The sequence below is a fragment of the Macrotis lagotis genome, chromosome 1 (genome assembly GCF_037893015.1).
Source record: "Macrotis lagotis isolate mMagLag1 chromosome 1, bilby.v1.9.chrom.fasta, whole genome shotgun sequence".
Lineage (NCBI taxonomy): Eukaryota > Metazoa > Chordata > Mammalia > Peramelemorphia > Peramelidae > Macrotis > Macrotis lagotis.
In genome coordinates, this window is record NC_133658.1 from 580022167 (window position 1) to 580048715 (window position 26549).

Genomic DNA, 26549 nt, shown 5'->3' on the forward strand with positions numbered 1-26549 from the left:
ACATCTGCCTAGTTCTTCCAGTGGATTGTGTCAGTAAAAATCCAGTCCATATATGTTCAGGCCTTGGATCTATGTATCCATGGCCATACAACTTGATGTTCTATTACTGGTTTCTGTCATTTCCTGATGTGGCCTTTGTTTGTTTAGAAGATATAAGCAATGCAGATAAGGCCACCTAGTGGTTTCTTAGTATATCTCTTCAGAAACCTAGATTTCCTCCTTGCCTGGTAAAGGTAGAATGACAGCCAGAATACTTGGCTCTTTGGAAGGAGTGCGGGATGAGGAAGGAAAAAGAAAGGTGAGGGGTGAGGAAAATCTGAGAGAAATGTGGTGAAACGGTTGTAACTTCTTTAGAATGCATCTTTAGAATGCCCCATGCCTAAGGAAGCTTGAGTGTTTATATGGTTCTTGAGAGCAAGAGAACTGCAAGGGACTGGGCATGCTGCCTTGATCACCTGAGAAGGAAATGTTTTCTGTCCTTCATAGTCTAGTTCCGCCAGGTAAAAGGAAAATCTTATTTCTTTTTACATGTGCTCTTTTTATGTGTCCCTTCCTTGTTAAGATCCTTAAGTATTGTAACTTTGTTCTGGGGCCAAGTGGGACAGGCTCTGATGAAAGTCTCCAGGACAAGAAGCAAAATACCTAAAGGTTCAGGTCCTCCCCAAAGGAGAGCATTGCAGCCCTCTAACTCAAGTTATTTTGTGCCATGTAGAGAAGATTCCCAACCCTAGGGAATCAGGTAAAAACAGGTAGAAAGGGAGAGAAGAAGGAAGAGATTTGTCAGGATCTAAGGAAAAGGAGGAGAAGGATGGAAGAAGAAAAATGAGGATGTAAAGGTGAAAAGCAGGGAAAGGGGTGACAATTGGTTAGAGGGAGAAAGTGAGAAGGAAAAGGATAAGAAGGTGGAGAAGCAAAGGGAAGTAACAGAAAGTAGAAAGGAGAATGAAAAGGAAAGAGAATGTGTGAGAAAGAAAAAAAGTGGAAAAGAAAAAGGAGAAAAGAGACAAAAGGAAAAAAAAGATGGAAGGAATAGCTTCAGATCTTCATGGTACCCAGAAAAGTCTGATAGGGAAAAATTGAATCAATAAAGTCATTTTCCCTAACCCCCATCTACACTGGCAGTTTCTCAATCTGCTGTAAAGCAACTCCCCCTTAAGGAAATGTCTTTAGCAAAATAGACAGACTCAGTTCCTGAGATGGAGTTTCATGCATATTTTCAGTGTCATATGGTCTGATTCATCATCTGAAATTACCATGTCAAGTACACTAGGGGAGTGTCCCAAATTGGCCCTGGCCTCCTCCTTTTTCTGATTCTATTCATGATGCCACCATTCTCTCGACTACCCAGGCACAAACTGTCCAGATCATTCTTGACCTCATCTTCTTACTTTAAATCCAATCATAGAACCAATGTTCATAGGACCCCATATTTAGAGTGGGGGGGGCCATCCAATACAATCTTCTCAGAATACACATGAGGAAGCAGACTTGAAGAAGCTAAAGTGATTTGCCAAAAGTTATCAGGCAGTAAATAGCAGAGCCAAGCATCAACCTCAGGCCCTCTGACTCCAAAATCAGTATTCTCCATATTTCACCATAATTCCTCTAAATCAGTTTGCAAGTCTTGTTCATTTTAACTGTGAAACAATTCTCCTATCCATCCCTCCCATAACATTCCCGCTGCCTCCACCTTCATTCTGACATTGATTTTCTCTGCTAACTAGTCTCCCTGTTCAAGATTCTCTTTGTAATTTATTTTATTTCACCCACTTCTCCCAAAAGATTATTATCTTAGAAAATTGAGAATACAAGAGACCTTCAAGTTGACCTTGGACCAGCACTCAGATCTACTTGATCTCAGGCCAATACTCTTTCCATTAGACCATGGAAGAAGAAATGGACTTGAGTTCAAAGACCTCAATTTAAGTTGAGGCCTTGTCATTCACTGGGTAATTATGTCCCTTAATTTCATTGGTCCTCAGTTTTCTCATCTGTAAATTGAAGAGATTAGACTAAATGCCCTAATGCTCTTCCAACTCTAGCAGTTTAAAAGTCTATTAGCCTGGTCTCTGAGTTCTTAATCTTCCCAGGGCCAAAACTGTAATTGCAGCCCTCCTTTCCTCAAAAACTGTCAGCAACTCCCCATTTCCTACCAAATGAATACAAACTTCTTAGCCTGGCATTCAAAACCCTCTACTATCTATTGCCTACCTGCCATTCCAGCCTTTTCTCAGTCACACTTTTTAAGCATCTACCATGTGTCAGGTACCATTCTAGGGATAAATAACAGTCCTCTGGATCCAAATCTGGCTGCTGGACCCAGATGACTCCAGAGGAGAAAGTGAGGCTGATGACTTTGCACAGCCCTCCTTAACTAAAATCCAAATGCAAGTCATGGCATCACCTCCCTGATGTCATAGTCTGAGAATGAAATACAAACAATAAAAATAATAAAAATAAAGGCAATCTTTGCCCTCAAGGATCTTACATGCTAATGGGAGAAGGTAACACCAAAAAAGAAATATTAAGGGATTGGAGGTAGGGCCTGGGGGCTTGGGCAGAGAAGGTACTTGGACAAGGGCATAGTAGAATCTAGTCAATTCAACTGACAGGAAATGAAGATTTGGCTAGTGTGTGAGCCCTCTTGAAATGGACACTTTAGGTGGTGCAGTGGATAGAGCACTGGCCTTGGAGTCAGGAGCTCCTGAGTTCAAATCCAACCTCAGACACTTAATAATTACCTAGCTGTGTAGCCTTGGGCAAGCCACTTAACCCCATTGCCTTGCAAAAAAAAAAAAAGGAAAAAGAAATGGACACTTAAAAAGTTTTTCGCTCTACCCTCCAGTCCTCTGATCAGTGTCCTGAAGAGATCTGAGAAATCAAATGCAGCTCTTCTTCATATAACTTAGAACCAACACTCAGAACCAGTCTGCCCATCATTCCTTGAAGACATTTACAACTTTTTCACCACCTCACCTTTGTTCACACCATTCCTCCTACCTTCAGTGCATTCCTCAACCAGTTTGGCCTATTGAAATCCTTCTAGTTCTTCAAGACCCTGCCAAAATGCTGCCTCTTCCAGACTTTCCTGATACTCCCATCCCACTCCCACAGAGCAGGTAGTGGTGAGCTGTCCATTCCCCTTCTGGAACCAGAAAGGACATCAGGGACCATCTAAGCTGGTTCTCTCATTTTCTGTTTGAGGAATCTAAGTTCTAGAGAGATTTAATGACTTGCTCAAAAATCACACTAGCAGTTAAGCCTCAGGTGCAGCACCTGAATCCAGAGGTGCTGGATTTTTGTCCACTTTACCATAAGGCCTTCCTTCTTTGTGTCTCTTAAGTTCCTTTGTTTTATATCTATTTGGGCACTGGTCTTATCATCTTAATGACAGAAACTATGACACAGATTTCCATATACTACTGACCATATAATACATTGTCTTATATTGTGAGATCTTAAATTATGGTGAATGGAATACTGAAATGACAGAGTTCTGAAATGCTGTCTGATTGTAACAGTGGTAATAAATGCCAAATTATATAAAGCCTTTGGACTGATCTTCTTTTGCTCCTAATTCAATCAATTTCTCAACCCCTTCCAAAACTTGTTACTAAAATTCCAAAAGAAAAACCCTCTGCTTAGTGATGTAAATATCTGTGGACAAATTTAGAGATTATACCTGAGAATTGATGGAATTGAGGAGGGGAAGGGGATTTTGGAAGCTGGATCTAGTGGCTACGATGACAAAATTTGAATATCGGTATCTTAAAATGCTTTTGAGAAAATGTGTTTGCCCACCAGTTGAACTTGGTTTCTCTCCCTATACTCTCAACCCATGCTTTACTTATTCTACATCAAAATAAGTCTTGGGGGGAAATGCTATCCCTGCCCCTAACTAGAGCTAGGTAAGAAGAAAAAGAAAAGAACTTTCCATTCCTAAATTTAAAAATGAATCTTTCTTACTGATCCCTTCCCCAGTTCCCTGAAACTAAATCATGTGAATCTTATTTCCCACTTAAGGGGAAATATTATTTGTCTCTAGTCTCTGAATAGGAGCCTTATTCTCTAATGCATTTCCTTCAGGCACTGTTTTAGACTGATGGGTCCAAAAAGATATGGGGGACAATGGAAAACTGCATTCACTTTCTCCCCTTGTTGCCTACAAAGATCCTGGTACCTTGTGCCTATATGTGCTTGTTTTGGGGTATGCAGAAGTTTTGAAATGGAATTCAGTAAAAATGAGTGGATGAGAATGGAGATGGGCAAAGCCCTCAGAGATGGTAAAGGACTCTACCTTGGAAGCTTTTAAAGTCATAATTAGACTCAGGGAAAAGAACAAAGAACAACAATTTCAAAGGATGAATATTATATAAAATGGCAACTCTGGATGGGTCTAGGCTCCTGGTTCAAATACAGCTAGAGGGTCTATATGATTATCTGGATGATGGAGTAATCCCCTGTTTAATTTCTTGCCTTTTCTTGTTTTTCTCTCTTGCCCCACACCCCTTCTTCCATCTCCCCCTTTTCCTTGTCCTTGGTTTCACTTCTTTTTCCCTTCTTTCCTCTCCCAACACCTTTCTTTCTCACTGAATCCTCTTCATCACCCTTCCTAACCCTATCCCCTGCTTTTTCACCTTCGTCCGTCTCCTACCCCATTACCCTTCCTCCTTCCCCATCCTTTCACTTTGCCCTCTATTCTTGTCTTTCCTGTCCTCTCCCTTCATCTCCTGCTGACCCCTCTATCTCTACCCATACCCCACCCACAGCTTTCTGGAGGATGTGAGCTGACTGTGGTACTCCAGGACTTCAATGCTGGCCATAGCAGCGAATTGACCATTCAGGTGGGACAGACGGTGGAGCTATTGGAGCGACCCAGTGAACGACCCGGCTGGTGTCTAGTCCGAACCACAGAACGAAGCCCCCCACAGGAGGGTCTGGTCCCAAGCAGTGCACTCTGCATATCCCATTCCCGAAGTAGTGTGGAGATGGACTGCTTCTTCCCCTTGGTGAAAGGTAGGGAGAATTGAGAATGGGGGGGGGGAGGAGGTTGGGATAGAGTTTGGGACTAGGGGATTAGAAAAAGAGGGAAAATGAGGATTACTTTTCTTGTGTGGCCTGATCTCAGATTCAAACTCAGTGGAAATTGATTGCTTCTGAAACTAGGAATCTATTACATTTTAACTCTGTTGAATTCATCTTTTCCAGGCTCAGATTATAAAGGAAGTGGGGGTCTCAAAAAGTAACTATAGTAAACACTGTAGGGGGTGTCAATCTGTACTGACCACAGTTCTTCTCCTAATGTATCTGTGACTTTGAATGAGTCTCTTTGGAACTCAGTTTTCTCACTTATAAAATGAGATTAAACTTAATTTTCTCTAAAGCCCTTTTAAGTTCAAATGTTCTACAACTCTGAATGAAGGTGTATCATCAGCCCAAAACTCATACACAAGTCTCACTTACTTATTTCCCCACCCTTGTCTCCGTAGGATTTGTCTCATAGTCAAGGTTATAGAACAAACCATAGAACTCATAGTCAGGTAAGGGTAGGAAAGGGGATGAAAGCAAACCCTTTTCATCCTCCTCCTGGACTCCCCCAAGGGAGTTGATAAATGGTAAAAATAATACAAACAAGTAGTTTTCAGAGGAAGAAATCAAAGCTATCAATGATCCTCTGAAAAAATGTTTTAAATCCCTAATAAGAAAGGTCTATGTACCAGGCATTTTATTAAGGGCTGAGAATACAATGAAAGGTAAAAGACTACCTGCTCTCAAAGAGCTCACATTCTAATGGGGGAAACAACTAGTAAACAAATATGTGGAGATAATCTATATGTAGGATAAATGAGAAATAGTCAATAGAGACAAAGCACTAAAAATAAAGAGGGATCAGGGAAGATGGGATTTTAGCTAGAACTTGAAAGCCAGGGAAACCAAGATGTGGAGATGAAGAAAGAGAGTATTTCATATATGGGAGACAACTAATATGCCTGTAGCCAGGAGATAGGATGTCTTAAATGAAGAATCAAAAGGAATCCAATCTCACTGGATCAAAGAGCATGAGATGGAGATTGAGGTATAAGAAGATTGGAAAGGAGGAGGAATGGAATGAGAGTAGGTCATAAGGTACCACTGGAGTTTATTGAGTGAAGGAATGACATGGTAGGTCCTAAACTTTTGGAAAATCACTTTGGTGGCCAAGTGGAATATAGACTGAAATAGGGCAACTTGTAGCAGGCAGACCAACCAGGAGGTTATTTGAGGTGTGAGGAGATAAGAACCTTAATCAGGATGGTGGTAGTATCAGAAAGAGAAGAATAGGATATATGAGAAAACTTACAAAGATAAAATCAAGGGGTGGGGGGAGGGAAGCAAGATTGGGGTGGAAAATTGTAAAACTCAAATAATATCTTTAATAAAAATAAATTTAAAAAAAATAAGATCAACAGGCCTTGGTATCAGATTGGATATGGAAAGGTGAGAGAGAGTGGGAAGTAAAGAATGATATCTGAGTTGTAAACATGGGAGTGGAGGGTACTAAGACATGATAGTATAAAGGAAATTTGAAAGTAGGGAAGATTTAGAGGAAAGATAATTCAGTTTTGGTCATGTTGACTTTAATATGCCTATAGAACATACAGTTTGAGATGTCTAATAGGCCATTGGGAATGCAAGACTGGAGGTCAGTAGAGAGATTATGACTAGACAAATAGGAATTTGGGATTTGAGAGTTATTAGCATTGAAGAGATAACATAGGATAACATAGGTCCAAGTGAAATAGAGGAAGAAGAGAAAAGACCCAGGATAGAGCCTGGGGCATCTATGATTGGTAGCTATGACATGATGATGAAGATCCAATAAATTAAACTGAGTAGGAACAGTCAGGTAGGAGGACAGACAGAAGAAGAGTGTCCTGAGAACCTAAAGAAAAGAGAGTTTCGAGAAGAAGATGATCAGTAGTGTCAAAATTTACAGAAAAGTCAAAAAGGATAAAGATTAAAGAAAAAGCCACAGATATTGTCAATTAAGAGATCCAAAGTAGCTTTGGTGAGAGCTGTTTATATGATGAGATTAGAAGGCAGACTGTAGAGAGTTAAAAAGAGAACTAGAGGTACTAAATGTATTCACTATTCTTACAAAATTAAGTTTGTAACTTAATTACAAAATAGGAGCAAAATAGGATAAATAGCAGGGATGGAAAAATAGTCAGAATTTTTTGAGAATGGGAATTTTTGTAGGCAGTATTAAAGCAACCAGCAGAAAAGGAGCAATTAGGGAGCAATCTGCTAGAATATTTTTGTAGGCAGCTAGTAGATGAAAGAAGATTAAAGAAGAATGAGCTGATAAAAGGGGCAGTCCACTAGAGAAGACAGTATGAACTGGATTGTTTTTACATGTAGAAGGGTTGACCTTGGCAAGGAAGGAGTAACTTATAATGTGAAAAGGGGGTTTTCCTCGTCTATAAAATAGGAATTATAATAATAGCATCTATTTCCCAAGGTTACTTTGAGCATCAAACAAGGTAATATTTGTAAAGCACTCTGCAACCTTAAAGTACTATATAAATGCTAACTTTTATTCTTAATAACTTCTAACTGAAATTGAGCATTTCCTCATTTAAAAAAAAACATTATTCTAAGTAGGATCTCATAGGATTCATCAGACTGACAAAGGGATCCATGGCAAAAAAAAAAAGTTAAGAGCCACTGATTTAAACCCTGGTTGTCTACAAACTATTCAATGCCCTTATTTGGAGAGGTACTTTTTGCTTTCTAAATTCTGAATCCCAAGAATCTGACTTCCCTCTTTTTGCCACTAGATGGAGATGGTAAATCACATTGCTGTAATTCCCCTACCTCTAATTTCTGCCTGCAGGTAAAATAAAGGCTGACCATTCCATTCTCATTTCTTAATCTCTCACCTGAAAACTAAGGGACTGGACCAAAAAAAAAAAATCGTGGAGAGAATTTATTTACAATAGATAGTGAAAATGAAAGCGGTTTTTGTGTGTATTGTTTTGAAACTTCAATACTATCACTACTGGGTGGCAGGAATTGAAACAAGGTCATGTGTGCAGACCAGCAGGGGACCTCGGAAATCAATTAGTCCACCCCACACACACAAACAGCTTCCCAGATGAAGAAAAGCCTACTTCTAGTGGTGAATTGACTTGTCCAAAGTCAAACAGATAGTAAATACCTAAGGCAGGATTTGAACCCTAGTCTTTAGTTGATAGAGCCAGTGTTCTTTCCATTGTACCACATTGAATTCAGGAAGGGGGGGGCTCCCTATCTAGTCATGATTTTACCCCCTGACTTGCCAGGCAGCAAGAAGATAAAGTGAGGAGGAACCAGGCAAAGATCACTTCTGTGAAAATTTGCCTTTGAGCAATTTGTGGCTCCTAATTTTCTCTAAGACCCCTTGTCATTCACTAGTATTTCCTCCAATTGTTGGTGACTGTATTCATGACAAAGAACAAATCATTTTATTCTCTGGGCCTCAACTTTCCTATTCCTAAAATGAAGGGGGGGGGGGTTGAGATTCCATGATTCTATGATTAATTTTCATGTGTCAATCAATCAACATGTATTTATTAAGAATCTCCTAGGTGCCAAGGCACATCTGTTATAGATTACCCTAATTTCCTCTTGGTCTATTTTTTAAATGACCATTATTCTTGGGAGAATATGATCATCTTACTACAGCCTTCCTTCTCTAAGGAAGTATTGAAGAAATCCCTCTAAGTTCAATTGAGAAAGAAAATGCTTTGCTTAGAAGCTTAGACTCAATTGTATGAGTAGGTGGTAAATTGAGTCAAAACTTGGAATTGGGGGTGGCTAGGTGGCAAAGTGGATAGAGCACTGGCCCTGGAGTCAGTAGTACCTGAGTTCAAATCTAACCTCAGACACTTAATAATTACCTAGCCGTATGGCCTTGGGCAAGCCACTTAACCCGGTTTGCCTTGCAAAAAAAAAAAAACCAAAAAAAAAAAAACTTGGAATTGTCAGCTCCAAGCAAATGCAAATGTTATCAGTGCTTGATAATGCTGAAGATAATGAGGTTGATGACTGCCATTTGAATTGTATTTGTAGTCTTTCACAGGTCTTTTCCTACATCATTCATATATCAACTTTGATATAGTTGGAGGTGTGCTGCAAACAATAGCTGTGAATCAGGGTAGCTTTTAGAGACCTGTGGAATAACTGTCAGATCAGAAGACACCAGGACCAGGAAAGAGGCTCAGGAATAGATACTATTCATCCAAGTTAGAGGGCAATGTTAAGATGGGAAAAAATGATTAGATTTGGATGCTGGGGAACCAGGGAGAAGAGAGCAAAGCAGAAGGAAATCCATTTAACTAGGAACAAGTCAAAGTCAGCAAGCCTTTCTCAAGGGTTAACTCTGTTCCAGGCACTATGCTGATCACTAGTGATACAAAGAAAAGCAAAAAGACAGTCTTTGTTCTCAAGATGCTCACAATTTGATGGGGGATTCAACTTGCAAGTAGTTATGTATAAACAAAATATATACAGGAGGAACTAGAGATCATTAATAAAGGAAAGGCACTAGCAATAAGGGGGATCAGGAAAGGTTTATTGTTCCTTTATCTGGGACTTGAAGGAAGTCAGAAAAGCAAGGAGGTGAAAGTGAAGAAAGAAAAACAGGCAGAGACAGAGAGCTTCAGATATAAGGGACAGTCAGAAAATGGAGAGTCTCATTTGAGGAACAGTAAGGAAGTCAGTATTTTGGGCTAGATGGGTGAGGGGGGAGGTAGAGGAGAGAGATGAGGCTTATGAAGAATAGAAAAGTGGGAGAGGATCAAATAGTAAAGGATTTTGAACACCAAACAGAAGACTTCATATTTAATATAAAGTGAAGGTGATAGGAAAACCCTAGTGTTTAATGAGTTAGCATAGAAGGGGAAGTGACATGGTCAGACCTGTGCTTTAAAGAAGATTAATTTGATGGCTTGGAGTAAGGAAAGACCGGTGGCAAGGAGACCAACTCAAATCCAGGCATGAGGTGATGAGGGACCTGCATCAGGGTGGTACCATTGTCAGAGGGGAGAAGGGATGTGACAAAGCTAAAATCAACAGGACTTAGCAACAGATAGGATAAGTTGGGGATGAGGTAGATTGAGAAAGAGGGGAGTCAAGGATAACATTTAAAAGAAGCTGTCTTGAAATCCAAATCCTTAGTCAAATTTGGAAGCAAGACAAAATTAGAAAGATCCATAGACTATTAAAACTGGAATGACTCTTGGGATATCATCTTGTATGAGGTTCTTAACCATTTGGGTATCATGATCCCCTGGAGTAGACCCAGTGAAGACTAAGGACTTCTTTCCAGAATAAGGTTTTTAAATGCAATAAACTATATAGGATTGCAAAAGAAATCAAAGGTTAGTGTATTGGGGGTGGGGATTAAGTTATTATATTTGTTTTTAGGTTTTTGCAAGGCAGATGGGGTTAAGTGGCTTGCCCAAGGCCACACAGCTAGGTAATTATTAAGTATCTGAGACCGGATTTGAACTCAGGTACTCCTGACCCCAGGGCTGGTGCTTTATCCACTGCGCCACCTAGCCACCCCAGGTTATTATATTTTTATTTATCTTGTTAAAATTTTCTCAATTACATTTTAATGAGGTTCAGACCATTGTCAAGAATGTCATTGGCTACATGTGGCCAGTAGGCCATGATTTTGACAACTCTGACCCAGAGTGTTATTGGGTCACAACAGGAATGGCCCAACTACTCTCACAGAACAAAATCTTAGAGATTCCCTCTCACCCACCTATTCCTTTGCATTCTATGCTACTACTCCCATTTTCTCACTAGCCTAATATGAATAGACAAAAGAAAAGTATATCTTCCATCACTTTGGTGCTTGAAATAATTTTAATATGAGATTTAACTGAAAATCATCTGTACAGCTTTTCTTCATGCTTCAAGATTGACCCTGGAAGGATAAAGAGCACAAGGTTCAAGTCTTTAAGTTTTCTATCTTTATGACCTTTATCAGATCACTTCTTGGCCCTCAGTTTCCTTGGGTCTTCCTACAAGAGGAGAAAAAAGATACAATTTAATTCAACAAATACTGAGCACCTTTTACATACAAGGCATTGTTCTAGGATGGGGGAAACAAATGTAAAATATGGCATGCCTGTTCTCAAGAAGCATACAGTCTACTGGGAAAGGTACAATATGACATGTAGACAAATAAACAAGATACAAGTTGAAGCAAGACAAGAAGGAAGAAGAGTAGGGCAAAGAGCTGCTTGAGAAATTGAACAACATAAACATCATTTATGCTCTCATTCAGAAAAAAAGGAAGCTGGATAAGTAATTTGCTATTTTTGAAAGCACATACTGACATGCAAATGCACATACATACAAATACAAACTCACATATGCATTCATATAACCTTCCTTTATTCCTTGATTCTTCACACAGAAAGTGCATCCTCCATTAAATAAATCCAGAACCTCCAAGTCAGCCCCACATTTCTTTAGGAGAAGAGAATGTTGAACTGTTTGATCTTTGGGGTCCTACCAGCTATTGATTGAACTATGAAACTATCAGTCTGTGGCTCTGACCACACCTCTTCCTCAATGGTTCTGCCTTAAATGGCACCCATTTCCATTTGATGTTTTTATTACATTAGGAAAATGGCAAGCTACTGAATTGGTAGCCCCAAGAAGAGCCAAACTCCAGAAAAGGATTTGGGCTAGAATGCCCAAGAAAAAGATGTTCTCATTCCAGACTCTTAATTAACAGATTAAAGAAATAGAGTAAATATAAATAAATAAATAGAAAGCAGCTGACCTTAACCTTTGTAAATAGTTAATAATATAAAGGGAGAACTCTGATAACAATAACATTTATTTATATAGGAATCTAGTTGGTTCAGTAAATAGAATGCTGGCCTTGAAGTGAGGAAGACCTGAATCCAAATTCTGACTCCAAATCTCACTAATGTGATAGGGGAGCAAGGCAACAAATCCCTTTCAGTCTGTTTCTCCATGAGGAAAATGCCTTTTCATATGGTTGTTGTGAGGTTTGATTGAGCTAATGTGTAAAGAAAGCCCTTTGCTTGTTGATTGGTTTGTTGATTGGTTGGTTAGTTGTTATTCTTTGTTCTTGAAGAGAACTGAGATGGTATAACTATGTTAGAGTTAAGTTTAGTAGGTCTGACTATGATTGATCAAACCAATACAAGTTCAAAAGATTATATCATAGGATAGGTACATATAGTCCATGTGAAAATTTGGCGTGTTTTGTTTTTTCTTAAAAATCACTTTGCAAACCTTAGTCCATCTTATTGTTATAGAGCATTTTCATATTTCAAAATATTTGTGATTTGTTGTTTCATTAATCATAATAATACACAGCTCCTTGTTACCATTTTACAGATGGTAAAACTAAGATTCAAGGAGATTTATAAGTGACTATAAGTGCAAAGTCACATGACAATTAAGTGGTAGAACCAAATTTACACCTAGGTCTTCCTCCATATAGGATCCTTCCTTATTCTGAATCATACTGCATCTCACATTAATTTAAGGAGCAAGAAATCATCCATATGATGTATTAAGTATCTGGAAGAGTTAATTCCTTCAGAAGAAAGAAGCAAAAATCTTGCCAGTTGAAAAGAGCCTCAGATGTCTTCTTCAATGCCATCACCCCTATAGAAACATTCCTGATAGATGACCTTCCATTCTATATTTGAATCTTTGGGGAGCTCATTAGTTAACAGTGAGCTCTTCTTGCCCATTTTTGGACAGTTTTAATTTTTAGAGAGCCTTTAAAAAGACCAGCCCATTTCTCTTGTGGGATTTACCACCCCCCCCCCTTTGGGGACTGTCTGTGTTTGTTTCCTTCTGATATACTTGTGGCTTGACTGATGATGTGGTTGAGCAATGAAAGTAGGTTCTGAGTGACAAAAGAAAGAACTTTTGGCCTTTGCCACCACTTCTGGGCCAATACCCAAAGTGAGAGAACATCACCCTTCCTCTTGACTTCTCTTATATTCCCACATCCTTACCAGCTCATATAGACTGCAAAACTCCATATCGGCGGTCACCAGTACAATAAATGTTGCTATATACAGTGTGGGCTTTATAAAGATCCATACCAAATTGAGATGGACAGCTCCAAATAAAAAGTACATATGTGGTCTAGCTTTGTACAATTTAGGACATGTCTTATCTAGAGATCCCTTAGCTCTCAAAGTTCAGCCTTGCTCTTGTCCAGTCCTTCCTCTTTCTGAATGTCTGAGAAGCCTGTATTATATTCTCAGTTCTACCCTGACTCATTCTAAACCAAGAGATTATAGTCGAGGCAATTAGCATTTATTAAGTGCCAGCTATGGCCAGAATGACTGGTGGCACAGTAGATAGAGAACCCAACCTGAAGTCAAAAAGACATCTTCCTGAGTTCAAATCTGGTCTGACATTTATTAACTGTGTGACCCTGGACTAGTCACATAGCCTACCTTGGTTTCCTCATCTGTAAAATGAGCTGGAGAAGGAAATGGCAGAGATAATTTAGTATCTCTGCCAAGAAAACCTCAAATGGGATAACAATGAGTCAGACATGACTAAAAATGACTCAACAACAACAAATGTGACAGGCACTGTGCTAAGTGCCAGTGATACAAAGAAGAAATGAAAGAAATAGTCCTTGCTCTCAAGGAGTCAATGTCTAATGAGAATACAGAACACAGACAATTATGTACAAATCAGAAATAGTATAAATTAAAGATAATGTTAGAGGAAAGCACTAGCATTAAGATGGATAGGGACACAGGCTTCTTGTGAAAGGTAAGATTTTATCTGGGACCTGAAGAAAGTTAGGGCACCAGGAGGCAAAGATGAAGAGGAAAAGAATGCCAGGCCTGGGCCATGTGGTGTAGAGAGATGATTTTGTCCAAGTTTCTCATTTTAAACCCTGAGAAGCTCACTTTCTTGCCTGAGGTCACATAGCTATCAGTTAGTAGAGCCAGCTTTCAAACACAGGTTCTATCATTTCAAATCCAGTGCCCTTCCCCCCATGCTAACTAACACCAGGCATGTGTCTCCTGGCTTTCCAAAGAAGTACCAGCTCTGCCCAGTTCCTCATTTCCAACTCTTAGCTCAAGTAGATTGTGAATCTGTCCTAGAGCACCTGATCCTCCAAGTCAAGGGTTTGCTCTGACTAGTTCTAGTTTCTATACAACTTTTATATGAAGTCATAGATTTCTTTCTCTACCTGTTCCCTCCCTCCCTTCTTCTAAGAGGTCTTCTCTTTAATCTTTTATTCAGCTGAGGTCCTGTAAGTCTAGAATCACTCAAATTTGAAGATATATTTCTGAAAATCAAAATAGTCATTCAATATATTAAGTACAGAAAATTATCTCCTGACCTCAAAAGTTTAGCCTAGAAGGCACAAACTGAGGGAACTTTTTTTTCATAGTTTTTCTAAGGGCCTCTCCACTCAATGACTCGATGAGAATGCCTGAATAATTCACTTCTCCTTTGGCTATCCTAGAAAGGGCTTAAGATCATAGTTTTAGAGCTGAAAGCCTCCTTAGAGATAGATCACTTAGTGAAAGTCTTCTTATCAGCAAAAAAAAATGGAGTACTAGAGAAATTAACTTGACCAAAATTGGAGATGTAGTAAGGTGCAGAAAAAGAACATAAATCCAGCTCCACTGACTCCCATAAGTCTTAACATCCCTATCCATCCATCATCTACCTATCTTTCTCTGAGATATATAATATATATATGTATATATACATATATGTATATATATGTCACTTTAAGATTTACAAAGTGATTTACATATATCTCATTTGATCCCCACAAATAGCCCTATGAGTTGGTGAGGCAGACAGCAGTTAAGTGACTTGCCCTCACACAACTGCTAAGTGTTTCTCAGTATTTATCATGCCTTCTGACTCCAAATTCAGCATTCCATCAATGTTACCCACCAAGGAAGCTAGATGGCACAGTGGACCTGAAGTCAAGAAGACTCCTCCCGAATTCAAATACAACCTCTTACTAGCTGACACTTACTAGCTCTCTGTGACTCGGGCAAATTACTTAACCTTATTTGCCTCAGTTTCCTCATCTGTAAAATGAGCTGGAGAAGGAAATGGCAAACTATTCCCATTATCTTCACCAAAAAAATCACAAATATTTGTGACAACAAAAAGTTAGACATGATTGAAGAATGACTAAACTGCAGTTACCTACAAATCTAACACTCAACATTTCTCTTTACATACTGTAGGAGTAGCTATGATTCCCCCTTTCTGAAGTAGGAGAATCTCCCAATTCCCAAAGTGGGAAACTAAGTCCTTCCCTACCTTTGTTCAGCCCTGGCCAAAGTCAAAATGATTCCAGAGAAGAGAGTCAGCTTAATTTGAGTCATGAGATTATGGCAAGTGTGAACTTCCCTATGAGGTAGATTCAAAATTGTATAAAGGCAAATTTTAGAATATCCAAAACCCTTACACATTTTATTATTGAATCATTCTAGTAACAAGTATATATTAAGCTACTAAAGAAGAGGAGAGGCAAGATAGTGTAATAGCAAATCAACTTTTTAGATCATTGATTTTAGAATTGTAAAGGACCAATCCAACCCACTCATTTTTACTGATAAGGAAACAGAGGGACCAATAATTTTGATTATGAGTTATAATTAAGAGAAATTGGAGGAGTTAGGAATAGAGCAAAGAGGAAAAGAGAAGAAAAGAGATTTTCCTGTGTTCTAAGCAAGGGTTGAAAGAAAAAATAAAGAAGAAAGATATGAGAGAGAGAGAGAGAGAGAGAGAGAGAGAGAGAGAGAGAGAGAGAGAGAGAGATTTCACTAAGCTATATCCATTTTAGAGAGAGTAGGAAAACTGGAGTCCTGTGGAAGGGGAATCCTAAGGGGGAAGAGAGGAGATGGTAGGGAAGAGAGGTTGGGCTAGACAATTACTCATGTTGACCACAAATTTTCCAACCTAGGATTTTAAAAAAAAATCAGCCATCCTTTGTATAACACAATTTCTAGTCCTATTATCATGCCTCGTGCTGAGGCAATATGGTATAGTATACAAAAAGCCGAGATTGGCATCTGAGGACAGAGTTTGAATCCCAGTTCTGTCACTTACTACCTGAATGACATTGGGAAGTCTCACTCTTTTTACACCTCAGTTTCTTTATCTGTAAAATGATGATGTTGAATTTGATGTCCTTCCAGCTCTAAATCTCTGATGCTGTGATACTCTGGTTCCTATCCAACTTGTCATTGCCCTTCCTAAAATGTAACCACCAGGACTGAACACAGTACTACAAGAGAGAATTTGATCAGCTCAGAATTCAGTGGTAATATCAATCACATTTCTTCTTCCGGATATTATTTTCCTTCTTAATGCAACCCAAGGTTATTCCTTCTACATCATGGGTAATAGGAGCATGGTAGCCCCCACAATATGGAAAATTCACAAAACTTTTTTGGCCCCCCCCAATGCCACAGAAGAAGTATGTTTTTCTTTTTTCTTTTACAGGATATTTACAATACCTTAAAAAATTTGGGTTGATATTATATAAAACTATACACACACACACACACACACACATATAGTGTGTTTCTGATTTCTAAAGGTTTTTTCTGTGTGATCTGCTAGCCTTTGTATGTCATCTGCAGCTTCTACAAAAATGTCCCTAAATTCCCATTTTTATGTCAGTTCACAATATATTGAAGTTGCACAATGTAGAAGGGGTGATTGTGTAATTTTTTGGAAGTGACCATATCACACTGTTGACTCAAAATAAACTTTTGATCCATCAAGGTCCAGGATTTCTCCCCGCCGCAATCTACTGTCCAGCCATGTCTCTTCATTCCGTAAGTGTGCAGCAGTTCTTAAACTACACTGGCATCCAAGTTCAAACTTCTACTACCCAAAAAATGGGTGATTTCACTTTGACTTCTAGTGCCTCATATAATATAGAGACAAGGTGATAGACTCGGAATGAAAATCAGAGACTTGAATTTAAATTCATAGGAAAGAAGCTTGGATGCCCAGTAGAGAATATCTTTCCAAAGGTTTTCTTAGCTAGGGCCCGTTTTTTGGGAGGAAACTCTGTCCTGCCCCAGAGTTTAATGGTCCAATGGCCCTGGTGACCTGCCTGCTTAGTGTTTTTATAGTGGTGTTTGAGGCTTGGGAGGCTCTGCCAAGTGGTCTAGCCTCTTGGATAGGCACGCTGACTGTTTAGGACTTCTCGTCTGCCTAGAATTGAAAAATAAATGAGGGAATCAAGCAGAAGCCCCAGCCCACAGTCTGTGGTGTTTTCAGGAGTCTAATCCTGCCTCACTGGGGGTGGACATTGGTTAGGATTTGTCTCATCCCTTCCCTGCCCTCTAACTCTGTCATTTAGACTTGATTATAACTTTAAGCCAAAGTGAAATTGCAGGCTTATACATTTAAAGCTTTCAAATAACTAGAGAATTCTCCCAGCTCTTCATCTCCTTTTAGCCCCCAGAGGACTGGACACACACACAGATTAGCTAGTGAAATGAAGCATTCTTTTCTACTGACCTGTCCAGGGTAAGGCCTGGGTACTTTAATGACAGAAACATTTTAGATTGCTTTATCATCCCTACTCTCCTTCAGGTCCAGTTAATCATGTAAAAAAAAAATTAAGACTTCCCCAAAAAATTGGGCTGGGAGATAATTAACATATTGCTTCTCTCCAGGAAGAAGGAAAAGACCTTCATTTTACTACAAGAGATACCAATTCTTTAATCACAAATAGAACAGCAGCTTCTTGTGCTATCCCTGGGGAAACAGAAATTGATCTTCTATCTTTAGGCTTCTGCAGAGTTATTTGTAGAAGGCAGAGAACAGCTGCTCTTGATATTCCCTCAAAACCATAACTAAGGAGGGATAACTAGGGCTTTGCCACAGAGTACTGGAATTTAGAGAAAACCATTCAATAATATTTACACTCTTAATTTTGTTAAGTTTATAATTGGCTATATATGTATGTATTTACATATATACACATGTATTCACTCTTTCATCAGCATATTAACTAATTAGCAAGAATCATTAGTTAACTAAGAAGGTACCAACTGCTATTCTTAATCCCCTTTTCTGGTGAGCTCCTCTGTAGCCAGTTCTTCCTTGCTTCTCCCCAGTAGTGGCTTCAGGTTATCCCACAAGGACCAGTATCCTAGAGTCTCTGTATTCTCCTCCCATCCCTTAGGATAAATGTCCTGAGGCCTCTTTCTCCTTCTACAAGATAATATCCCAGTACTTCTCTCAAAGAACAATCATCAATGTTTCCCCCTTCACATGGTTGACTTACTTAACAGTATTTGTCCCAAGAAACAAAATTACTAGATATGATTCTGAAGGGAATATTGGAAGAAACTTCTTTTAACAACAGCAAGAAATGCTGGGTTTAGATATAAAAAAGAATTATTTTTTAACCATGAAAGTTGTGACTTAGGAAGGATGAAGAGTTCCATGACCCATTCCAGCTCCAAGTTCTGTGATCCTATTTCGATGAGCTGCAAATTTACAGAAAAATAATAGCATGTTCAAACTGAAAAGGACCTGAATCCCTTAATCTAATCCCCTCATTTGACAAATGAAAAAAGTGAGGTGTAGAAAAGGGAAGCATGAGGCCATCACTAGAACCCAGGTCTGCTGACTCCTGGTTCAGCATTCTTTCCCCTTCTATCTCTGCACTTTGGCCATTGCATTCCTAGATATAAATCTATAGTCACCTCTCAGTTAGCTAACCTTATGAGTGTATGATAACTCTCTGAATTTGCAAATCTTCCCTTCAGAGACCAGGTAGCTCCTTTTAAGTCAGTACAAGTTGAGTAGTAATAGATGATTAAAACATCCTTACAAGTGGATACCTAAAGAAGTAGAGCAGAGGAGGAGGGAATTAATAAATCATTGCTTATTATCCAGCCATTTTCACTGAGACAAATTTCATTCTCTACTTAACGATAAGAAATTTGACAGTAATTGAATGCAATTTGCTCCTGGAAGTGGTCAAGGTGAAATGAGGCATCTGCTTTAGAATGCCCTCTTTTCTGGCCATTTGGTCTTTCTTTTGCTTTCTTCAAGTCTTCCTGAATTGTTTAGTGTGCCAAAATGACAGGCTGTCATTTTTTTCTGCCTGCCCCACTTTGAGAACACTTTGACCTACTTAGAGGTAAACATTTTTGGAAATGGAGAAAACCTGGACTGGTTTGTTTTTAGAAACTCCAGATGCATTCATCTATCACTGTGACAAATAGCTCATCTCCTCCTGTGCTAAGACTAGATCAGTCCCCTACTTTATATAGGGTTCCTAAAACCATCTCTGCTGCAAACTTGGCCTATCTAACCCTTTGGAAAATAGAAATGATACTGTATCTGTTCTATGAAGGCTGTCTCTGAAATGCCATCTTTCAACCTGTATTCATTTCCCAGCTTGGGATCTAGCCTAGACCACATAGTGGTCAGTGGTACTTTTTTTTTCCCCTGGGGCACAGGGATGGTAGAGGAAAAATTAGACTGGAGTCTAGCTATGGAAATATTTTTGAGGATGTGAAAGGAGGAATGTGGGAAATTGCAAAGTAATAATTTGAGAAAATATAATACAAAATATACTTAAAGGGTAATGGGTTCTGTGATAGTTTAGTTATTTATTGCAATATGGTTGCATTTACAAGGTATTCTCTTGAAGTTCATTAATTCTTCCAGGAAGAAGCTAGGTGGTGCAATAGAGACAGCACCATATCTTGAATCAAGAAAATTATTCTTCCTGAATTCAAATCTGATTTCAGGCAGTATTTGTGCAATGCTGGACAAGTCACTTAACCATGTTTGACTCAGTTTCCTCATCTATAAAATAGAGAAGGAAATAGTAAACCATTTCAGTATCTTTATCAAGAAAACCCAGCCTCATTATCTCTTGCTGCTATTTAAGATAGTTTCTTTCGACATTCCCCATGTCTTCATTACCATTTGGGGTCCAGAAGAGCCAGACAAAATTTAAAAATGACTAAAAATTTTGTCCAGGGCACTATACTCACAATTCTGGTCACTACCGCTAGATGCTAGTTGAAGATGCACATAACCAGGACAAAACCTTACACCTGAATATCTTAGGCATTCTATCAATATCCATAATGCAATCAGTTATCCTGGGAGGGCCTGAAACAAACTCTTTCATTTCTCTATCTATTGAAATTATCTACTGTCAAAATGCAGCTGAAGTATTTCCTCCCTAATGATCCAAATTGAACCCTTCCTTCTCAGTCTGTTCATTCTGTTTGATATCTTCTATCTACTTATGTCATCCTAACGTGTCATAACCATTTGTTATCCAAATCTTGGGGTATTGAGAGAACATTGAAAAGGTTGCTCTGAGGCAGAGGGTGCATTCTTATCTTGGGGACTGTGAACTTGATTTTTTTATTGTGATTATTATTTTGCCAATGGTTTTCAATATAATTGGATTCCTTTATAATCCCCTGTTTTTTATTTTATGCATTTAAAAACATTCTAAGAAGGGATTCATAGCCTTCACTCAACTACCAAGGGGATCCATGACACAAAACCATTAAGAACCTCTAATTAAAATTTTGGTACATCCATTTGTTTGCAGTAGATGGTTAAATACCTATAGAACCTTCTGAAATGGGCACAACCCTACAGGATTCCTCTCTAGCCTAAACTCATCTTGTCCAAAACTGAAGTCATCATATTTTTATCAAAACCAATACCTCCTTTCAACTCACAGATTTCTTCTCAGTTACCCAGGTTCCAAGCCTAGAACTATTAATTGAAAATCAACCTCTCTCACATCTATTCCCACTTTTTCATCCATACTGCTACTATCATCTTAGTTTGAACATTTTCCCCCCCTCTACTGTTGTAGCATTGCCTACTTTAGGCTCTTATCTACAGTTGCCAAATTAATGTTCCTAATACACAGGTCCAAATAAATCATTCTCCTGGATAAAAAGAAACCCAATGACTCTCTAAAGCTTGCAGGATAAAAATCTAAGTTCCTTAGCCTGACAAGGCCCACCAAAATCCAACCTCAATCTACCTTTCCAGTCTCATTTTGTTCTACTTCCCTTTATGCACTATGTGTTTTAGTAAGACTAGACTACCAGCTGTTGTCTTCCCTCAGCTTATATATTCACACAGATTGTCTTCCATGTCTAAATGTCTTCCATATCCCATTCTCACCTGTGCTTTGATCCCCCCCATTCCATTATGCTTTGTGCTATACCTTCTTCCATATATGTTCTGCCAATCCTATCATATTTTTCTATCTTTATATTTTCACATCAAAATGGTACCTGTTTGTGGAACATTTGTTTGGGCTATAAGGTGCTGATCAGATTTCAGAGATGAAGTTTACATGGTTAGCATATTAATAGCTAATCAGAGTAAGGTGTTCAGAGAACAAGAAAGTTTGTGATGAAATCAAGAGATATACTTCTTAGAGACCTTGGGGCAATGGAATGTCAGTGACTGATGATAGACCATCCCCAGGATTCTGTCCTGAGATTTTGGCCCACATTTTATTGTTACAGAGCTGTCCAAGATTCTCAGTGTCTCGAAGAATGTAGGGCTACCAGGAGGCAGGCACTGACAGATTGAAAAATGAATCCCTAGTTATGGGAATGTCATAAGTAAGATACTAATCTTTGAATGATATATTTGGAAGTGAGCATATATTAAATAATGTATGTATCTTTATATACTGCAATATATATATATATAACAGACAGATACACTTATAATGTTCAAACATATATATATATGAATTATGTATGTTAATATGTATGCATGCATCTTCTGGTCAAATAAGAACCCCTGGTTAATATGAAAATAATATTCCTTGGGTCCTTGTTTCTGGTAGTTCATCATATTTGGGAATCTCCGAGCAGTGTGTGTTGGAGTTGACTAAAGAAGCTGAATCTATAACATCTATAGCATCACTATGACAGTGGACTGGTCCCTAGCAAAATAAGTTACCAGATGCTCCAAGAATAGAGTTACAGTTTCCAGGCGGGTAGGGAGGAGTGAATAGGAAGTACTCCAAGTGCCAGTAGTCCTTTGGCAACAGAATAGTGTTATACACTCTTCAAAAATGTTATCATTGATACTTGGTAGCTTCCAATCCTAACTGTTCTATTTTTGTAATTTTGGTCATCTGGTTTTAGTCACTAATAGTAGAGTACCAGGATTGTTGTGCCTTGGTATTGTGAGAAAATGACTGATGGCCTAGATAGAAGGTGGTTTTTGGTGAGGAGCTGTCCTGAGTACAAGAGAATCAGTCAGAAATAGAAGCTTTTTGGGGTTGTTTATTAGTAGTTAGGGCTACTGGTGTCCACTGAAAGTAAACTTTCTTTATGACTCTGGAATAATCATATGAAGTAAAGTTCTTGAATGAATGCTTCAATCAATCTGTGATCTCATTTGTAAAGATATGTTCTCCAGTTCATGTTCTCCCATAAATCTTCCATAGAAGGTCTGAGAACATACTTCTTCTAGATAAGAAATGATTAATCTGGGGTACAAAGATTCCCCCCCCAGGTGTCTGTGAATTTGGATGTAAAATTTGGATGTAAAAAAAAAGTTCAATATAATTGGGTTGTTTTATAATTTTTTTGCAATTCTTTTGAAATGTTATATGCATTTGAAATAATAATTCTAGGAATTCTAGATTCCCAAAGAAGTTCATGACATAAATGATTCTTTGACATTAACAATCTGCTATTACTATCTCTTACTGCATGTCTGGCCCTCCTTTTCTAATCAGATATTCCTTTGATTATATAACTTTAGTGCCACTTCTGGTATCTAATTTCTTGATAATGTTCTACAGTCTTCCTCCTTTCCCTTCCCCCACCCTGAATATCTATTAACTAAAATCTATAGTCATTCTAAAAAGTTAATCTCATCAAATATATCAGAAAAACTAAATAGATGAGGAACACTCATATGTGTGATCTTTAACCTTAATTCTTCAGCAACTGTTAGATCCAATGATTCACATCTATATAGCTTTGTCAAAATATATTGATGTTATAATAATAAGCCTTTGCTGCAGAGAGAAGTTTGAGGTCAGTTAAAAGCATCACAATTTCCCAAAGGTCATACATTCCTCTTACTAGGGGTCCAATTCACTGCTCATATGCACTTTTTACTCAAAAATATATGCTTCTATGGACTAGCTCTTTGGTTCATCTACCCAACTGCCTAACATAGTCAAATTAATAACTCTTCATCCATTTGATTTTTCTGATGTATTTGGTAAGACTAAACTCTTTGGAATGATTATGGATTTCATTTAATAGGCTCTGCATATTCTGGAACTTGATGTTGTTTACACAAGGTCATCCTCAAAGAGGAGTATCCGGGGACATTCTCCTTTCATTTGAATTCTGTACTGAACATCCTTCATGACAATGGCAAACACCTCTGTTGAGTCTCTATCTCCATTTTATGCTTCTTGCTATCTTGGAAGTAACATAGTATAGGGGAAAGTAAGTTCAAATCCCACTTCTGTTGTTACCAGCCATTTGATCTTAGGAAAGTCACCTCTTGAAAACTTCGATTTCTTAATTTATAAAATGAAAGGGGTTGGGTTGAATGGACTTTGAGATCTGTTCCAACACTAGCTCTACTATCCTCACTTGATGTTACTTATCAAAGAGTGGTCAAGTGAAGTTGTACCTCTCAAGGAATCTTGAATGATTTTGACATATGAAAGGAAGACCCCTTATAAAAGAAGAGCCTCTGGAGTTAGCACTTTGTTTTATCAAATGTTCTTTGAGAGTTAATCAAAATCATATTTTTTCTGCATTTTTCAACCAACTGTGTGACTGGATATGATCTGTTATAGAGTATCATTTGTGAAAGCCTGTTTTTTTTTTCTTTCTTGTATTTTCATCAAAGATGTCCTTGAGATGTGTTTAGATTAGTCGCTTAAAAATTTTAGAGAAGTACTAAAGGAAGCAAGCTTCTCAATCACCATTTTTTGCCACCTTAATGGAATGTATGATTTTCTTCCTTCAATATTTGATACCCTTCCCTCTTTCAGATACCTTGAGAATCAACCCCTAAATAGCCTCAAATTTGTGTCACCTGGAACACATGCCTTCTCTGTGCATATTGGTCTTTTCAGGCTGATCTTTCCTTATTTTAGTTCCATTTCTACTTCCCTGTCATTAATAGAGAAAATAGTTTGTTATAGAAAATAGATATTGTTCATTTTTTATTTAATTTATTTACAAATTCATTATTGGATATTTCCAAGATGATCACATCATGCCCTCAGTAAATTTATTTTTCCCTAGTTTGTAAAGTAATAATGGTCTTCCAATATCTTTATCTGTAGGATATTGCAAATGATCTTTTATTCTCTATATATTGTTGGCCCTTGGCTACAACATCTTTTCATTTCAAAAGGAGAACAAGCATTTGATAGATGAGAAACTTAAAATTAGTTTGACCTGAGGCTCTTGATTTACATTGATAGTCTTTATCAGTGACTGTTTCTTCACCCATTTCTCATTTGGAGACACATCAATAACTTGTTTAAATAGGTTAGATCAGAGATGTTTCAATTGTATGCCATAAATTCATCTTAATTTTAATTTCTTTTATAATTTGATTTTTCTTATAATAAATAAATGATACATAGTCAACTGATTTGGAAATGACTTCCACCTTTGTAAACATGTCTTGTCTAAAGTTAACTTTAATAGTAATATGCATCATGCTAAAGTATCATGTTTCATGATACATACATGAGAACTTTGAGTTATTTTTTCTTAATCCTGAACCATATTTTCCAATGCATTTTTCTACTACTTCCTTCCTTTTTCCTGTACCAAAGAAACTATTTATATGATAATTTAATTTAGAAAATCAGAGTTCTTAATATGACTTTTCCTGCCTGTTCTGGGACATACCATCTTCTTCTTCCTTCCTATGTCCTATCCTGCCAAGTTTAACAAAAAATCAATGGATTCAGGGAGAAAGTTTTTACTTTTGCATTGAGATGCTATTCTTGGAGACTTTGGAAATATACTCAGTCTTGAGCACAGAAAGAACCAAGATATTCTCAATGTATGTTCCAGTTTTACAATGGATCTTTGGTCCTTGGTATCTTTTGAACTCCATCCATGCCTGCCCATCCTATAGAACTCTCTCCATATCATCCAGTAAGGTCAGAGGGATGACTCAATGTGCTTACTTTCTCTTGACATTGCAAGCGTATCAATGGAGCATGGCCTCTTTTTTACTCCCATTTTTTTGTTGACATCCTTTACTGCATTTCTTTCCATTATTTCTCATTTGTAATGTGTTATAGCTTACTGACACCCACCATACCCTGTGTGATAATACTCATTTTCAGTTCTTTGGAAAATGTAGTTTGCTATGTATAGCAGCTATACAAAATGCCCAGAAAAATCCCAAAGGCCATTATTCACAAACTAGTAGAATATTGCAAAGGTATTAAAAGTCTAAATAGAAAGTCCAGATATCTACCAAAATATTAGGTACAGGAGGAAGTTTTTAATTTTTTTAATCAAGTGACTTAGAAATTATTTCCCTTTACTAATATTTCTTCACTCACCCACTGAAATTGGGGCACCAGTTAGGAAATTTAAGAAATATTTAAACCAGCTGTAAATTGTCATCCTAGAGGTATTTCTTTTAAAATCTGTAACTAGACCCAAGGAATAAATTGGGCTGTAGGCCAATAAGACCTGTCTTTGTTTTATTTTTTATTTTTTCTGGGGGTTTTTCTTGGTGAGGAGTTGGATGGTGTTGGGCGGGGGGAGTTCCTTGAAAACATATACTGGAATAATTTAGGTTCCTTTCTGGTACCAAAGTATTTGTGGGGACTCAACTCCCCAGATGATATCTTCCCAGTAGAGACTTTCTTAAAAGGTTATTGGTGTTGGCTGCCTGCTGAGTTCTAGATGGAAAGCCACCCTTTTTTTGGCAGCAAAGACTGAAATTAAACAGAGCATCAGCCCCAAATGATATCAGAGATCCTTGGGCTGTCTTCCTAGGAAGGCCAAAAATTATAATGTTTGAATTAGGCCAAAATGCAGGAATTCCAAATGGCCTTGGGACACTGGGCAAAAAGAAGGATTTACTATTCCAATGAAAGCTACATCAATCAGGACCAAGTCTGTCTGAGAGTAGAATGAAACATCTGTTTGAATGATGTGGGTCTGATCTCCCTAGCCAAACATCTAGGTAGGTATCCTTCCATCCAGGATGTTCCTTAGGTAAAGATGATCATCCTGTAGAGACCTAGAATGAAGCTGGTTTAGCTTTACTTTTGAAGACTGCCCTGAGATCAACTTTAATAGAAAGAACAGTGCATTGTTACTTCTTGCCACAGGATGGCAGGAGATAAGATGCTAACAGTTGACCACAATAACTTGGGGCCTGGAACAGGCTGAGGTCAGAAAGTATGATGCCTTGGTAACTTAAGAGTCAGAAATAAGAGGATGCAGCCAGAATTA

General features: G+C 38.1%; 1 protein-coding gene across 8 annotated transcripts in view; it reads left to right on the plus strand.

Moving 5' to 3' along the window:
- The window catches only part of KALRN (kalirin RhoGEF kinase), a 1044937-nt gene that overhangs the window by 830111 nt on the left and 188277 nt on the right, over positions 1-26549 (plus strand). For all 8 annotated transcript variants that reach the window (XM_074214684.1, XM_074214682.1, XM_074214681.1 and 5 more), the window contains one exon: positions 4770-5016. In XM_074214684.1, coding sequence (XP_074070785.1) covers positions 4770-5016 — 247 coding nt within the window. The remainder of the gene's footprint in view (positions 1-4769; positions 5017-26549) is intronic.